The sequence below is a fragment of the Nerophis ophidion genome, linkage group LG07, assembly GCF_033978795.1.
Source record: "Nerophis ophidion isolate RoL-2023_Sa linkage group LG07, RoL_Noph_v1.0, whole genome shotgun sequence".
NCBI classification, from domain to species: domain Eukaryota; kingdom Metazoa; phylum Chordata; class Actinopteri; order Syngnathiformes; family Syngnathidae; genus Nerophis; species Nerophis ophidion.
This window is the reverse complement of record NC_084617.1, coordinates 75,712,336-75,725,056: the sequence shown is the minus strand read 5'-3', so window position 1 is coordinate 75,725,056 and position 12,721 is coordinate 75,712,336. Positions and strand designations below refer to the sequence as shown.

At 39.6% G+C, this 12,721-nt stretch overlaps 1 protein-coding gene across 9 annotated transcripts in view; it reads left to right on the top strand.

The window, feature by feature from the left end:
• The window catches only part of fbrsl1 (fibrosin-like 1), an 886,448-nt gene that overhangs the window by 189,966 nt on the left and 683,761 nt on the right, over positions 1-12,721 (top strand). For all 9 annotated transcript variants that reach the window (XM_061907119.1, XM_061907121.1, XM_061907120.1 and 6 more), the window contains exon 2: positions 8,918-9,145. In XM_061907119.1, the coding sequence (XP_061763103.1) occupies positions 8,918-9,145 (228 nt within the window). The remainder of the gene's footprint in view (positions 1-8,917; positions 9,146-12,721) is intronic.

Below are 12,721 nucleotides of genomic sequence, written 5' to 3'. Positions count from 1 at the left end.
CGCTAACAAAATAAGAGTCTCCGAAAGGCCAGCGCAAACAAGCTAGCAAGCTACGGAGTTTGCCGCCAATGTATTTCTTGTAAAGTGTATAAAAACAAATATGGAAGCTGGACAAATAAGATGCCAAAAACCAACGACTTTCACGTGGTATTAGACAGAAAGGAGGAACTTTTTTTCTCCTCCATTTGAAAACGTGGACGTTATCAGCACTATACTGTCTGATTCCAATCAATGCAAGTCATCAGAATCAGGTAATACACCAACTTATATTCTTGTCTTCATGAAAGATAGGAATCTATATGTTAAACATGCATGTATATTCATTAAAACACCTTTAACATGTCAACAAAAACGGCAAAATAAATAAATATAAATTATATACTGTGTATATATATATGTATATATATATATATATGGTATGTGTGTGTATGTATATATGAGGTAGATCACCTCGACTTGCTCATTTATTAAGTAATTGATTAACGTTGAAAAACTTATTGGGGTGTTACCATTTAGTGGTCAATTGTACAGAATATGTACTGTACTGTGCAATCTAATAATAAAAGATTCAATCAATCGATCAAAAGTGTAAAGGAAAAACAGACACTTTTTATTTCAACCGTACTTCCCGTCAAAAGCCTAAAGACTGATCGCACAGTTCCTGTCTTCACAATAAAAGCGCCACTCCATCGCACCTGCGCTAACAAAATAAGAGTCTCCGAAAGGCCAGCGCAAACAAGCTAGCAAGCTATGGAGTTTGCCGCCAATGTATTTCTTGTAAAGTGTATAAAAACAAATATGGAAGCTGGACAAATAAGATGCCAAAAACCAACCACTTTCATGTGGTATTGTACAGAAAGGACAACTTTTTTTCTCCTCCATTTGAAAATGTGGACGTTATCAGCACTATAGTGTCTGATTCCAATCAATGCAGGTCATCAGAATCAGGTAATACACCAACTTATATTCTTGTCTTCATGAAAGATAGGAATCTATATGTTAAACATGCATGTATATTCATTAAAACACCTTTAACATGTCAACAAAAACGGCAAAATAAATAAATATAAATTATATACTGTGTATATATATATGTATATGTATATATATATGGTATGTGTGTGTATGTATATATGAGGTAGATCACCTCGACTTGCTCATTTATTAAGTAATTGATTAACGTTGAAAAACTTATTGGGGTGTTACCATTTAGTGGTCAATTGTGCAGAATATGTACTGTACTGTGCAATCTACTAATAAAAGTTTTAATCAATCGATCAAAAGTGTAAAGGAAAAAAAGACACTTTTTATTTCAACCGTACTTCCCGTCAAAAGCCTAAAGACTGATCGCACAGTTCCTGTCTTCACAATAAAAGCGCCGCTACATCATGCTTGCTCTAACAAAATAAGAGTCTCCGAAAGCCAGCGCAAACAAGCTAGCAAGCTACGGAGTTTGCCGCCAATGTATTTCTTGTAAAGTGTATAAAAACAAATATGGAAGCTGGACAAATAAGATGCCAAAAACCAACCACTTTAATGATGTATTAGACAGAAAAGAGGAACTTTTTTTTTCTCCTCCATTTGAAAACGTGGACATTATCAGCACTACTGTCTGATTCCAATCAATGCAAGTCATCAGAATCAGGTAATACACCAACTTATATTCTTGTCTTCATTAAAGATAGGAATCTATATGTTAAACATGCATGTATATTCATTAAAACACCTTTAACATGTCAACAAAAACGGTAAAATAAATAAATATAAATTATATACTGTGTATATATATATGTATATATACATATATATATGGTATGTGTGTGTATGTATATATGAGGTAGATCACCTCGACTTGCTCATTTATTAAGTAATTGATTAACGTTGAAAAACTTATTGGGGTGTTACCATTTAGTGGTCAATTGTACAGAATATGTACTGTACTGTGCAATCTAATAATAAAAGATTCAATCAATCGATCAAAAGTGTAAAGGAAAAAAAGACACTTTTTATTTCAACCGTACTTCCCGTCAAAAGCCTAAAGACTGATCGCACAGTTCCTGTCTTCACAATAAAAGCGCCGCTACATCATGCTTGCTCTAACAAAATAAGAGTCTCCGAAAGCCAGCGCAAACAAGCTAGCAAGCTACGGAGTTTGCCGCCAATGTATTTCTTGTAAAGTGTATAAAAACAAATATGGAAGCTGGACGAATAAGATGCCAAAAACCAACGACTTTTATGTGGTATTAGACAGAAAAGAGGAACTTTTTTTCTCCTCCATTTGAAAATGTGGACATTATCAGCACTATACTGTCTGATTCCAATCAATGCACGTCATCAGAATCAGGTAATACACCAACTTATATTCTTGTCTTCATGAAAGATAGGAATCTATATGTTAAACATGCATGTATATTCATTAAAACACCTTTAACATGTCAACAAAAACGGCAAAATAAATAAATATAAATGATATACTGTGTATATATATATATATGTATATATATATATATGTATATATATATATGGTATGTGTGTGTATGTATATATGAGGTAGATTACCTCGACTTGCTCATTTATTAAGTAATTGATTAACATTGAAAAACTTATTGGGGTGTTACCATTTAGTGGTCAATTGTACGGAATATGTACTGTACTGTGCAATCTACTAATAAAAGTTTTAATCAATCAATCAATCAATCAATCAATCAATCAATCAATGCCTACTGAGCCTATGGTGCTGTTAAGTTATTGTGGCTCAATTTGCCTTATTTTTTTTATTTTAATGTATTAATATTTAATATATATTATTGTTTTAGTTGCTTAAGAGATATTCCTGGCTCTGAATTTGCTCATTGCTATTTTTATGTTTTTGTGCATTACTTGTTGCCGTAATTATTAAACAAACAGGTTACTCATCAGTTACTCAGTACTTGAGTAGTTTTTTCACAACATACTTTTTACTTTTACTCAAGTAAATATTTGGGTGACTACTCCTTACTTTTACTTGAGTAATACATCTCTAAAGTAACAGTACTCTTACTTCAGTACAATTTCTGGCTACTCTACCCACCTCTGGTAGGAACTGAAAGGGATGTTTGCCTGTATCGCTTTTGATGTCTGGTTGCTCTCCGCACCATCCGTCAATCTGATATTCCGGCTTCAACCAGATGTGCAGAATGGCACGGATATTATGTCAGTACAGTTTGTCCCTCCGTGTTGTTTGTCTGACATGTTTCCACCGCAATGCTGAAGACTTCATGAATCGCCAACAAAACACGACCACCAGGTGCCATCTGCTGGATGACTAATGGACCCACTTGGCTGCATTGCAAAATGCGACTGGATCAGCACTTTATCATCATCGCACATGAAAAGTACTTCAAAATAAAATTTTCAGCACAGACTCGATCAAGAGCAGACAAATACTGTAGGTTAGGGGTCTCAAACCTACAACCCCTGGGCCGGATCAGGCGCACAAACGGGTTCACTTCCGTCCCGCGTGATGAGTTTGAAAAGCCGCTGTTCTAAATGTGTCCACCAGATGTCACAATAGCAATTCTGTTGCCAGGCTTGTCCCTGACAGTTTGGCCATGTTTTAGTTTCTCCTCTGCATTTGTCTTTGTTTCCTGTCAGCGCTCTTATTTTCTCCGTTTCCTGTTTGTCTCCCTGAGTGCTGTGTCTCCCCAGCTGTGGCTGATTGGCACCTGGCCACACCTGGTGTCAATCAGCCAGATACTATTCAATGTCAATGTCATTAATACTTATCGTTGTCGCTGTGTCTACTTCTGTTCACTCTGCTTAGTTCCTTCGTGTCACAGTAAGTGTTTTTGTTTCTAGTCCACAGTTAGCCTTTGTGCTAGTTTTTGTTCATAGCCAAGTTTGTTCTCCGCCTTGTGCGCGCCTTTTGTTTGTACCCTTTTGTTTGTTCTTGTTTTAGTGTTAACTTAAATCATTTTTACCTGCACTATGTCTCGCGCTTTCTCTGCATCTTGGGGTTGGTCACTGTCATGATCCGCTGCCCTCATATTCCGGTTTTGGTTCCGTTTTGTATCACATCTTGTTAGTGATTTTCCTCCTTAATTCCTGGTGGCACTTCCTGTTTGTTTCCGTTGCCATAGTCACACGTTAGTGTCATCTGCCTCTTTTTTTTTTACGCGCACCTGCCTCATGATTACCACTTTTATTTACGTTTCCCTTTTCCGTTGATTGGACCTCGCATCCTAGTTTCTGCTCCATGCAACAGGTGACAACGCTGATTCCCGATTGTGGTAAAGAACAGTTGTTTTTGTATTTGCTAGCTTCCACGCTATGCTTCCCTTGTTTGTTCCCTACCTCACATGCTAGCGCTTTTAGTTCTTTCTAGCTCCCATGCTAGTTCTGTTAGTTTTGCCTTTTATTCCTAGTACCATTTTTTCTGTTCCTAGTCTGTTTCCTTAGTGTTAAGAAATAATTTCTTACCTTCATGCTGTGTCCAAGTCCGACTGCATAATAGAAAGAACAATGCCAGCTAACCATCACAGTCACAAACTAAACCTGACATCTGTTAGGCAAGCAAACAGTTTTACACCGAGGTTCACGGTAAAGGGTGACGGTGGCTCCTCCTCCTCCACCCACATGAAATGTCTGACAAACACGAGAAAAGTGGACATAGCCCTTTTGAATAGTTTTAACCTCCGTTTCTTACGGTTTGTTGAGTTAGCGCTGGGATGATACATGGACATGACTATGGAGGTATTTGATACCTAGGAGAGTTTACACCAGGGATGTCAAACGTACGGCCCGAGAGCCAGATCAGGCTCGGTATAAAAATTAACCTGAAATGTTTGAATGAAAGGAAATGCAGTTTTAAATGTGTCCACTGGATGTCGCAATAGCAATTCTTTGTGTCTTTATAGATTATGCTACATATGTACAAATTACACCACATAATGTTGGTCGAGGAAAATGATCAAATTACATAAATAATGTTAAAATAATTGTTTCGAAGTTATCACTAAACTTTGTGTTACATTTTGTGTCTGGTGAGAAGCAAAAGCCGTCTTTGGAACCTAGCAAGAGTAAGACTCGTAATACTCCACTGCGTAGGGGGGGAAGGAATACGAAGGTGTTGCTGTTTCTTTCAGGTCTTATAATCAAACCGAAAAATATTGTTTGACCCAAGGACTACAAAAGCGAAGAGGAAGCAGGACCAGAATCCCCTCCAAGCGACTTACTTTTCCCACTGTTGTACGAACGTCTTTTTGAACTGTTTTACGAACCTTTTTTTGAACTTGTTTACGACCTTTTCTGTGACATTTTTTTTTAACTGTTCTGTAACCAAAGGCAACGTTGTTTACGACCCACTTCCGTTTTGAAAGCAGCTCTCCCGTCCAAAGGCAAAACCCAGTAACTCAATGTTGGTCAAAACTGAGCTGTTAATAATTTTGGAGTTCCTAGGTGATATGCTTTACATTAGTGTAATTTGTTCCGTAAGTAAGCTGTGACGCGCATGGCAGGACCTAGCAACTACCACATAACCGCGTAGATAGAACAAAAAAACCTAGTATCTCAAGGGACCAATCGGAGCTTCTTTGTCAGTCGTCTTATCGTCTTTAATGAGACATTTGCACGAATGGAGGCCGACGGTCAAGCTGATTATGTGATATTATGGCACGAGGGGATATTTGAAAGATCGGCCCAGGAAGTTGCAAGAACCTTCATTAAATGTATTGTTCTTGATTCTTCGGCAAGAAAATGAAAGCTCAAGAAAACATCTATACGTTTGATGACTTTGTAGATCTTTGTAAGACAGCATCAAAGATAGATTGGTTTTCCTTTGTTTTCTCAAAATCAGCTAGAAGTGAGTTACTAGGTTTTGCCTTTGGACGGCAGAGCTGTGGTCATGTGGTCCGAGAAAGTCAAATAAAGGAGTTGCATAATCTTTCGCCAGAGCGTGATGGAGATTTAACCGGAGTACCGCATCCCGGCGTCTCTCCTCAATTGAGCCAAATTGAATTCTGTCTCTGTTTGATTGTTTGCTTCTTGTCTTGTTTAATAAAAAGTCATCAGCGATAGAACCTGACAAATAACATCCTGTAATTTGATTTTGATATATATTTTTTATCTTGATAGATTGGAAATGAACACCAATGAGTTGACTGGTGAACATTATCACATAATTTATTCAGAAAATATAAATAACGACAAATAAAGATAGAATACAATTAACCACCTGCGCTGAGGTGGCGACTTGTCCAGGGTGTACCCCGCCTTCCGCCCTATTGTAGCTGAGATAGGCGCCAGCGACCCCAATAGGGAATAAACGGTAGAAATGGATGGATGGATGGATGGATTAACCACAACATATAGCATAAAAAATAAAAAAAACAACATTAGGATTTCTACAATTTCAAACCGTGCTTGTTCTATTTTTTGGTGGCGACTTGTCCAGGGTGTACCCCGCCTTCCGCCCTATTGTAGCTGAGATAGGCGCCAGCGACCCCAATAGGGAATAAACGGTAGAAATGGATGGATTAACCACAACATATAGCATAAAAAATGAAAAAAACTACATTAGGATTTCTACAATTTCAAAACGTGCTTGTTCTATTTTTTGGTGGCGACTTGTCCAGGGTGTACCCCGCCTTCCGCCCGATTGTAGCTGAGATAGGCACCAGCGCCCCCCGCGACCCCAAAAGGGAATAAGCGGTAGGAAATGGATGGATGGATGTTCTATTTTTAAACAAAGAAAAAAATATGAAGGTGTCTTTATTTTTAAGTTATCGTGCTGTGATTTTACCAGTTCGGCCCACTTAAGAGTAGATATTTCTCCAAGTGGCCCCCATCTAAAATGTTTTTGACACCCCTGGTTTACACGTTGTGGTTATTTTGTTCAATCCCAGAAAGACTGTGATTTAAAAGTTTAATCCTGGCTTTGTAAATACACTGGGCATTCAGCGACTGTTCTTAAGAACACATTTTGTTCTTAGGCCCACTTACGAAGTTTTGAAGGACATTTTTGTATTCACGTATGTTTTCTTAGCTGGGATTTGTTCTTAGGTCAGAACAAAATCTGCGAGTGCTCCGGAGCATTCTTAGGGTGGCCTTTTTGTTCTTAAGTGTGACAAGTTCCCTTACTTCTAGTGTCTAATGTTAAACTAGTACCATAGATAGATAGATAGATGGATAGATAGATAAGACAAGAACATCATCCATAGTAGTGTGTGCATGTTCCGAATTGAAACTGAAATTGTAACGTAACTACGCCACTGTATCTTAAAAGGGAACATTATCACAATTTCAAAAGGGTTAAAAACAATAAAAATCAGTTCCCAGTGGCTTGTTGTATTTTTAGAAGTGTTTTTCAAAATTTTACCGGTCCCGGAATATCCCTAAAAAAAGTTTTAAAGTGCCTTATTTTCGTTATCTTCGAAACCACTATTCATTTCCCTGTGACGTCACACAGTGCTGCCAATGTAAACAAACAATGGGAATACCACAGCAAGATATAGCGACATTAGCTCGGATTCAAACTCGGTTTAAGCGATTCAACAGATTACGCATGTATTGAAACTGATGGTTGGAGTATGAAAGTATTGAAGAAGAAACTGAAGCTATTGAGCGAAAAGCTATTGACGCTATTCATAGCCATAGCATGGCCGAATAGCTGCGTTAGCATCGCCGGTAAAATGTGCGGACCAAACGATCAGGACTTTCGCATCTTTTGACACTGGAGCAACTTAAATCCGTCGATTGGTAAGTGTTTGTTTCACATTAAACGTGGGTGGAAGGAAACGTAATATAGTTGCAAATGCATCTGTAGGTTATCCATACATTTCTGTGCCATGTCTGCCTTAGCACTGCCGGTAAATAGCATGTTAGCATCAATTAGTGTAGCATGTTAGCATTGATTAGCTTGCAGTCACGCCCCGACCAAATATGTCTGATTAGCACATAAGTCAACATCAATAAAACTCACCTTTTTGATTTCGTTGACTTTATGGTTGCAAATGCATCTGCAGGTTATCCATACATCTCTGTGCCATGTCTGCCATCGCCGGTAAAATGTGGAGACACTTTGGTACATTCAATGGGGGTCTGGCGGGAGACACTTTGGCATCTTGGGGCCAGTGGTGCAACTTGAATCCCTCCCTGTTAGTGTTGTTACACCCTCCGACAACACACCGCCGAGGCATGATGTCTCCAAGGTTCCAAAAAATAGTCGAAAAAACGGAAAATAACAGAGCTGAGACCCGGTGTTTGTAATGTGTTGAAAATGAAAATGTCGGCTGTATTACCTTGGCGACGTCACATTCTGACGTCATCACCACATGAGCGATAAACAGAAAGGCGTTTAATTCGCCCAAATTCACCCATTTAGAGTTCGGAAATCGGTTAAAAAAATAGACGGTCTTTTTTCTGCACCATCAAGGTATATATTGACGCTTACATAGGTCTGATGATAATGTTCCCCTTTGATGTTGGTCATTATGACGGGGTCTGGAGTGCCAAGTGTTTCCTAAGGTGGTACTTGGTGATACCAGTAGGTTTGAGGTCTCCAACTGGTAGTTTGAGAGTTTTTTTAGTAGCCCGTCAACTGATTTTAGTGCAGCTGCCCGAAGGGTGAATGAATATTTATTTAAACGTGGTGTTTTCAGTTCTATTCAGACATTAAGCCTCTATTTACTGACAATGACTCCACTGTCTGAGTGGAGCTCTGCTTTGTAAACCAAGTGCAGTTTAAATATTGCCAGTCATATAAACAAAACACAAACAGCGGACTTCTCCTTCACTCTCTGTTAACATGTTGATTTCATAATATGATGATTAAAATTGCATTGCATGGTGTTGAAATATGTCACAACAACAACAACAACAACAACAACAAAGTGTTTAATGACGACAGGTTTTAAAACCGTGATCTCTGGCTTTTTTGCAGGAGAAAACAGGACTTTTAAAGATACAGGAGAAGAAGGAGCGGTGGAAGGAGAAAAAGTCCGTTCAACAGCCGAAGACGGAAGATGAGGAGGTGGGGAAGAAAGAGGAGAACGTTCTGGAGCCTATGATGGATCCATTAGAGAATGGATTCTTTCATCATGCCCAGAGAGAGCAGGAGAGGATGACCGAGAGGCTGCTGAAGAAAACATATTCCAAGAAGAACAAACTGGTCAGTGACTTCCTAATCGATTGTTTGTTCTTATGTGAGCCAATCCCACTGTTGGTGTGTTATTGGACGTCAATTTTATTCCCACGTTTGTTAACATTTAACGGCGGTAATGTGTCACTTTTGGCTGATGCTTGTTTGTTGTACAACTACCGTATTTCCTTGAATTGCCGCCGGGGCGCTAATTATTTTAAAACTTCTTCTCACTACGGCGCTTACCCAAGACACGCGGTAAATTTAAATGAAGTCCATGCGCAGCTCCTTCTGATCAAAAGCATCGATAACTTGTTTATAGAAGTCTTCCTTATCTTTCTTCAGTTTTAAAAGTCTCTCTGTCTCGATGGAGATCTTCCTTTATTACCTCCTGCTTCGATCGAAAGTCCAGTTTAGAAAACTGTTTTATTTTAGATATGTAATCCTCCATGTTAAAAGTGCAAGCGAGAGGAAAAAATAAACGATCGCTGCTTGTTGTCACTTCTTCTGCAGCCGAGTAGTCGCAAGAAGGATCACTAGCGCCCTCTACCACCAGGAGGCGGGAGTCATTTAATGACTCGTATTTGACACACGCAGCTACGGTATATTAATAAAACATCGCTGTTACTGTTCTTTTTAGCATATTCAATAGCTTGGACCTTAAATCCTACTGAATAGCTCTTAATCTTCTTCCCTTTATGCGATTTCAAATGATTGAAATCAGCCTCCTCCATTTTGAAAATGATGACAGTTGAAGTGTCACTCGTGACGTGACGAGTTTGACCCTGCGGAAATTCTAGACATGTGCTAATAAAAATAATATTTTGCAAAACGAGTTTGACCCGGCGTTAATCCTGAGCCGGCAGTAATGCTAAGCATGCGCTAATTATTTTGCGAAACGAGTTTGACCCTGCAGTAATTCTAGGCAGGCGCATACTATATACCCGGCGGCAATTCAAGGAAATACGGTATGCAGATAAGCAGCATGTCAACAATGATGACATGCAGGGTTTCCCACAGCGCTTTGTTGATTTAACAACAAAAAGCCACCGCCTAATCTAAAGTCTTAACAAGCTGCTCAGCTAAGGTCTGCCTCTGCCTCTATCAGTACATCGCTGTAGCACCCAGCATTGTCCCACCCACACAACCATCTGATTGGTTACACAGCCAATCAGCAGTGCGTATTCAGAGCCCAGAAGTTATTTCACTTTACCTTTTTCTGTGTTGATTGAGCTGTGCTGGAGCAGCAAAAAAGAACATGATGTTAAATGAAGAGTTTCTGTCTCTGATAGTGGATATAATAATGTAAGTGCATCATTAAGCCTACATGAACTCCATGGTGTTCGATGAATAGTCTCTCCTATTGATATTGTACTATTTTTTCAGCTAGAGTTACATCAATCATTAGTAATGTAGCAGGTTAGTTTTGAATGGCAGGGTCCCTGCTATCACATGTTGATAAAAATATAACATTTGCATCATAAAATCCACTACAGGCTTCCAAAATGCTGTAATACATTAAGCATGATGAGTTGAGCGTATGTCAGCATGTGGCCCCACTTTTAACTCTTTTTTTTTTTTTTTAAATGCATATTGCAAACGCTTACTTACAGTAAGTCATTAATTTGACCTATTAAGTCAATATTTTGACCTACTAAGTCATTATTTTGAGTTAGTAAATTAGTAAGTCAAAATATTGGGGGGTGTTTATTTATATGCCCATTGTCATTGGGTGTAGTGGTGTTGTGTCCGTAGGCCCGGGGCCGTTCTGCATGCAACGCAAGCAAAGTTGGACTTCCAGGTGTTGTTGAGGAGGGGGGGAGGTCCAAAGCATCCATATTTTAGAGTCCTCGGGGATGTTTACAGAACAGCCTGCTCCTGTTGTTGCAGCGTCAAGGCCATTCGAGGGAGTCAAATCGTAGTTGAGGATTTTTGTTTTTCCGCGAGCAGACGGACAATGCAGACAATGGCTTGTCTGTTCTATTAGTCCATGTTGGCTCTCATCTCCAATTGTTCCCTTTCACCAAGCTTCTCCATGATGTGATCCATCTTGCGATTGAGTTCAGAAATAGCCCAAGTCTGTGATCCCACAGCCCGACCCAATCCTTCCATTTGGGCTCTTTGAGTGCCTGCCATCGTCTTACGAATTTGACGATGCACCAGAGCAATGCCCAACCCAATCAGCAGGTGCTCCGCGATCATGGTTCCAAATAGGTCTTCCACGTCCTTCATGGACAGGACTGAGAGGCACATGATTCTCCATTTGTTCCACATTTGTTCCAGGAATCTCTCACGTACCCCGCAGCAATGGTTCCATCAGAGCAGCCAGGCTCCCCTGAACCTCTTTTCTTCTTCGAAAATATTTTGTCAATTGAGTCGAGAGTCCAGCTGATCAGTTCCATGTCTGATGTTTAGATTTTGCTGTCATAAATCTCCTGTTATTGAAAGTATTTCCCTTACATGACTTCCTTTGAACTATTTTATAAGACAGTCACCATCAGACCATGTGGTCCCGTAAGCTTGTATTTGTTTTCTGAAAGTGGTATTGTTACATGGAACACATTCCAAACAAAGCAGAAGGCTAATCGCCACAGAACACCACTTCCCTCCATCCTGAAGCCGGATTTAAATGGAAGATGCGAGACTACTGGTCTGGGTAAGGAGTCAGTTGAATTAGAACAAGTTTTTTCTGCTTTGATTGTTTCAGAGTTGGACATGTGTTCTACTCAATCATCAATCAATCAATGTTTACTTATATAGCCCTAAATCACTAGTGTCTCAAAGGGCTGCACAAACCACCACGACATCCTCGGTAGGCCCACATAAGGGCAAGGAAAACTCACACCCAGTGGGACATTGGTGACAATAATGACCCAGTGGGACGTCGGTGACAATGATGACTATGAGAACCTTAGAGAGGAGGAAAGCAATGGATGTCGAGCAGGTCTAACATGATACTGTGAAAGTTCAATCCACAATGGATACAACACAGTCGCGAGAGTCCAGTCCAAACACAGCAGCGAGAGTCCCGTTCACAGCGGAGCCAGCAGGAAACCATCCCAAGGGTAGCGGACCAGCAGCGCAGAGATGTCCCCAGCCGATACACAGAGGGACATAGAAGAAAAAGAAAAGAAACGGCAGATCAACTGGTCTAAAAAGGGAGTCTATTTAAAGGCTAGAGTATACAAATGAGTTTTAAGGTGAGACTTAAATGCTTCTACTGAGGTGGCATCGCGAACTGTTACCGGGAGGGCATTCCAGAGTACTGGAGCCTGAACGGAAAATGCTCTATAGCCCGCAGACTTTTTTTGGGCTTTGGGAATCACTAATAAGCCGGAGTCCTTTGAACGCAGATTTCTTGCCGGGACATATGGTACAATACAATCGGCAAGATAAGATGGAGCTAGACCGTGTAGTATTTTATACGTAAGTAGTAAAACCTTAAAGTCACATCTTAAGTGCACAGGAAGCCAGTGCAGGTGAGCCAGTATAGGTATATATGTATGTATATATGTATATAAAGGTATATACAGTATAGGTATATATGTATGTATATATGTATATAAAGGTATATACAGTACAGGTATATATGTAGGTATATATGTA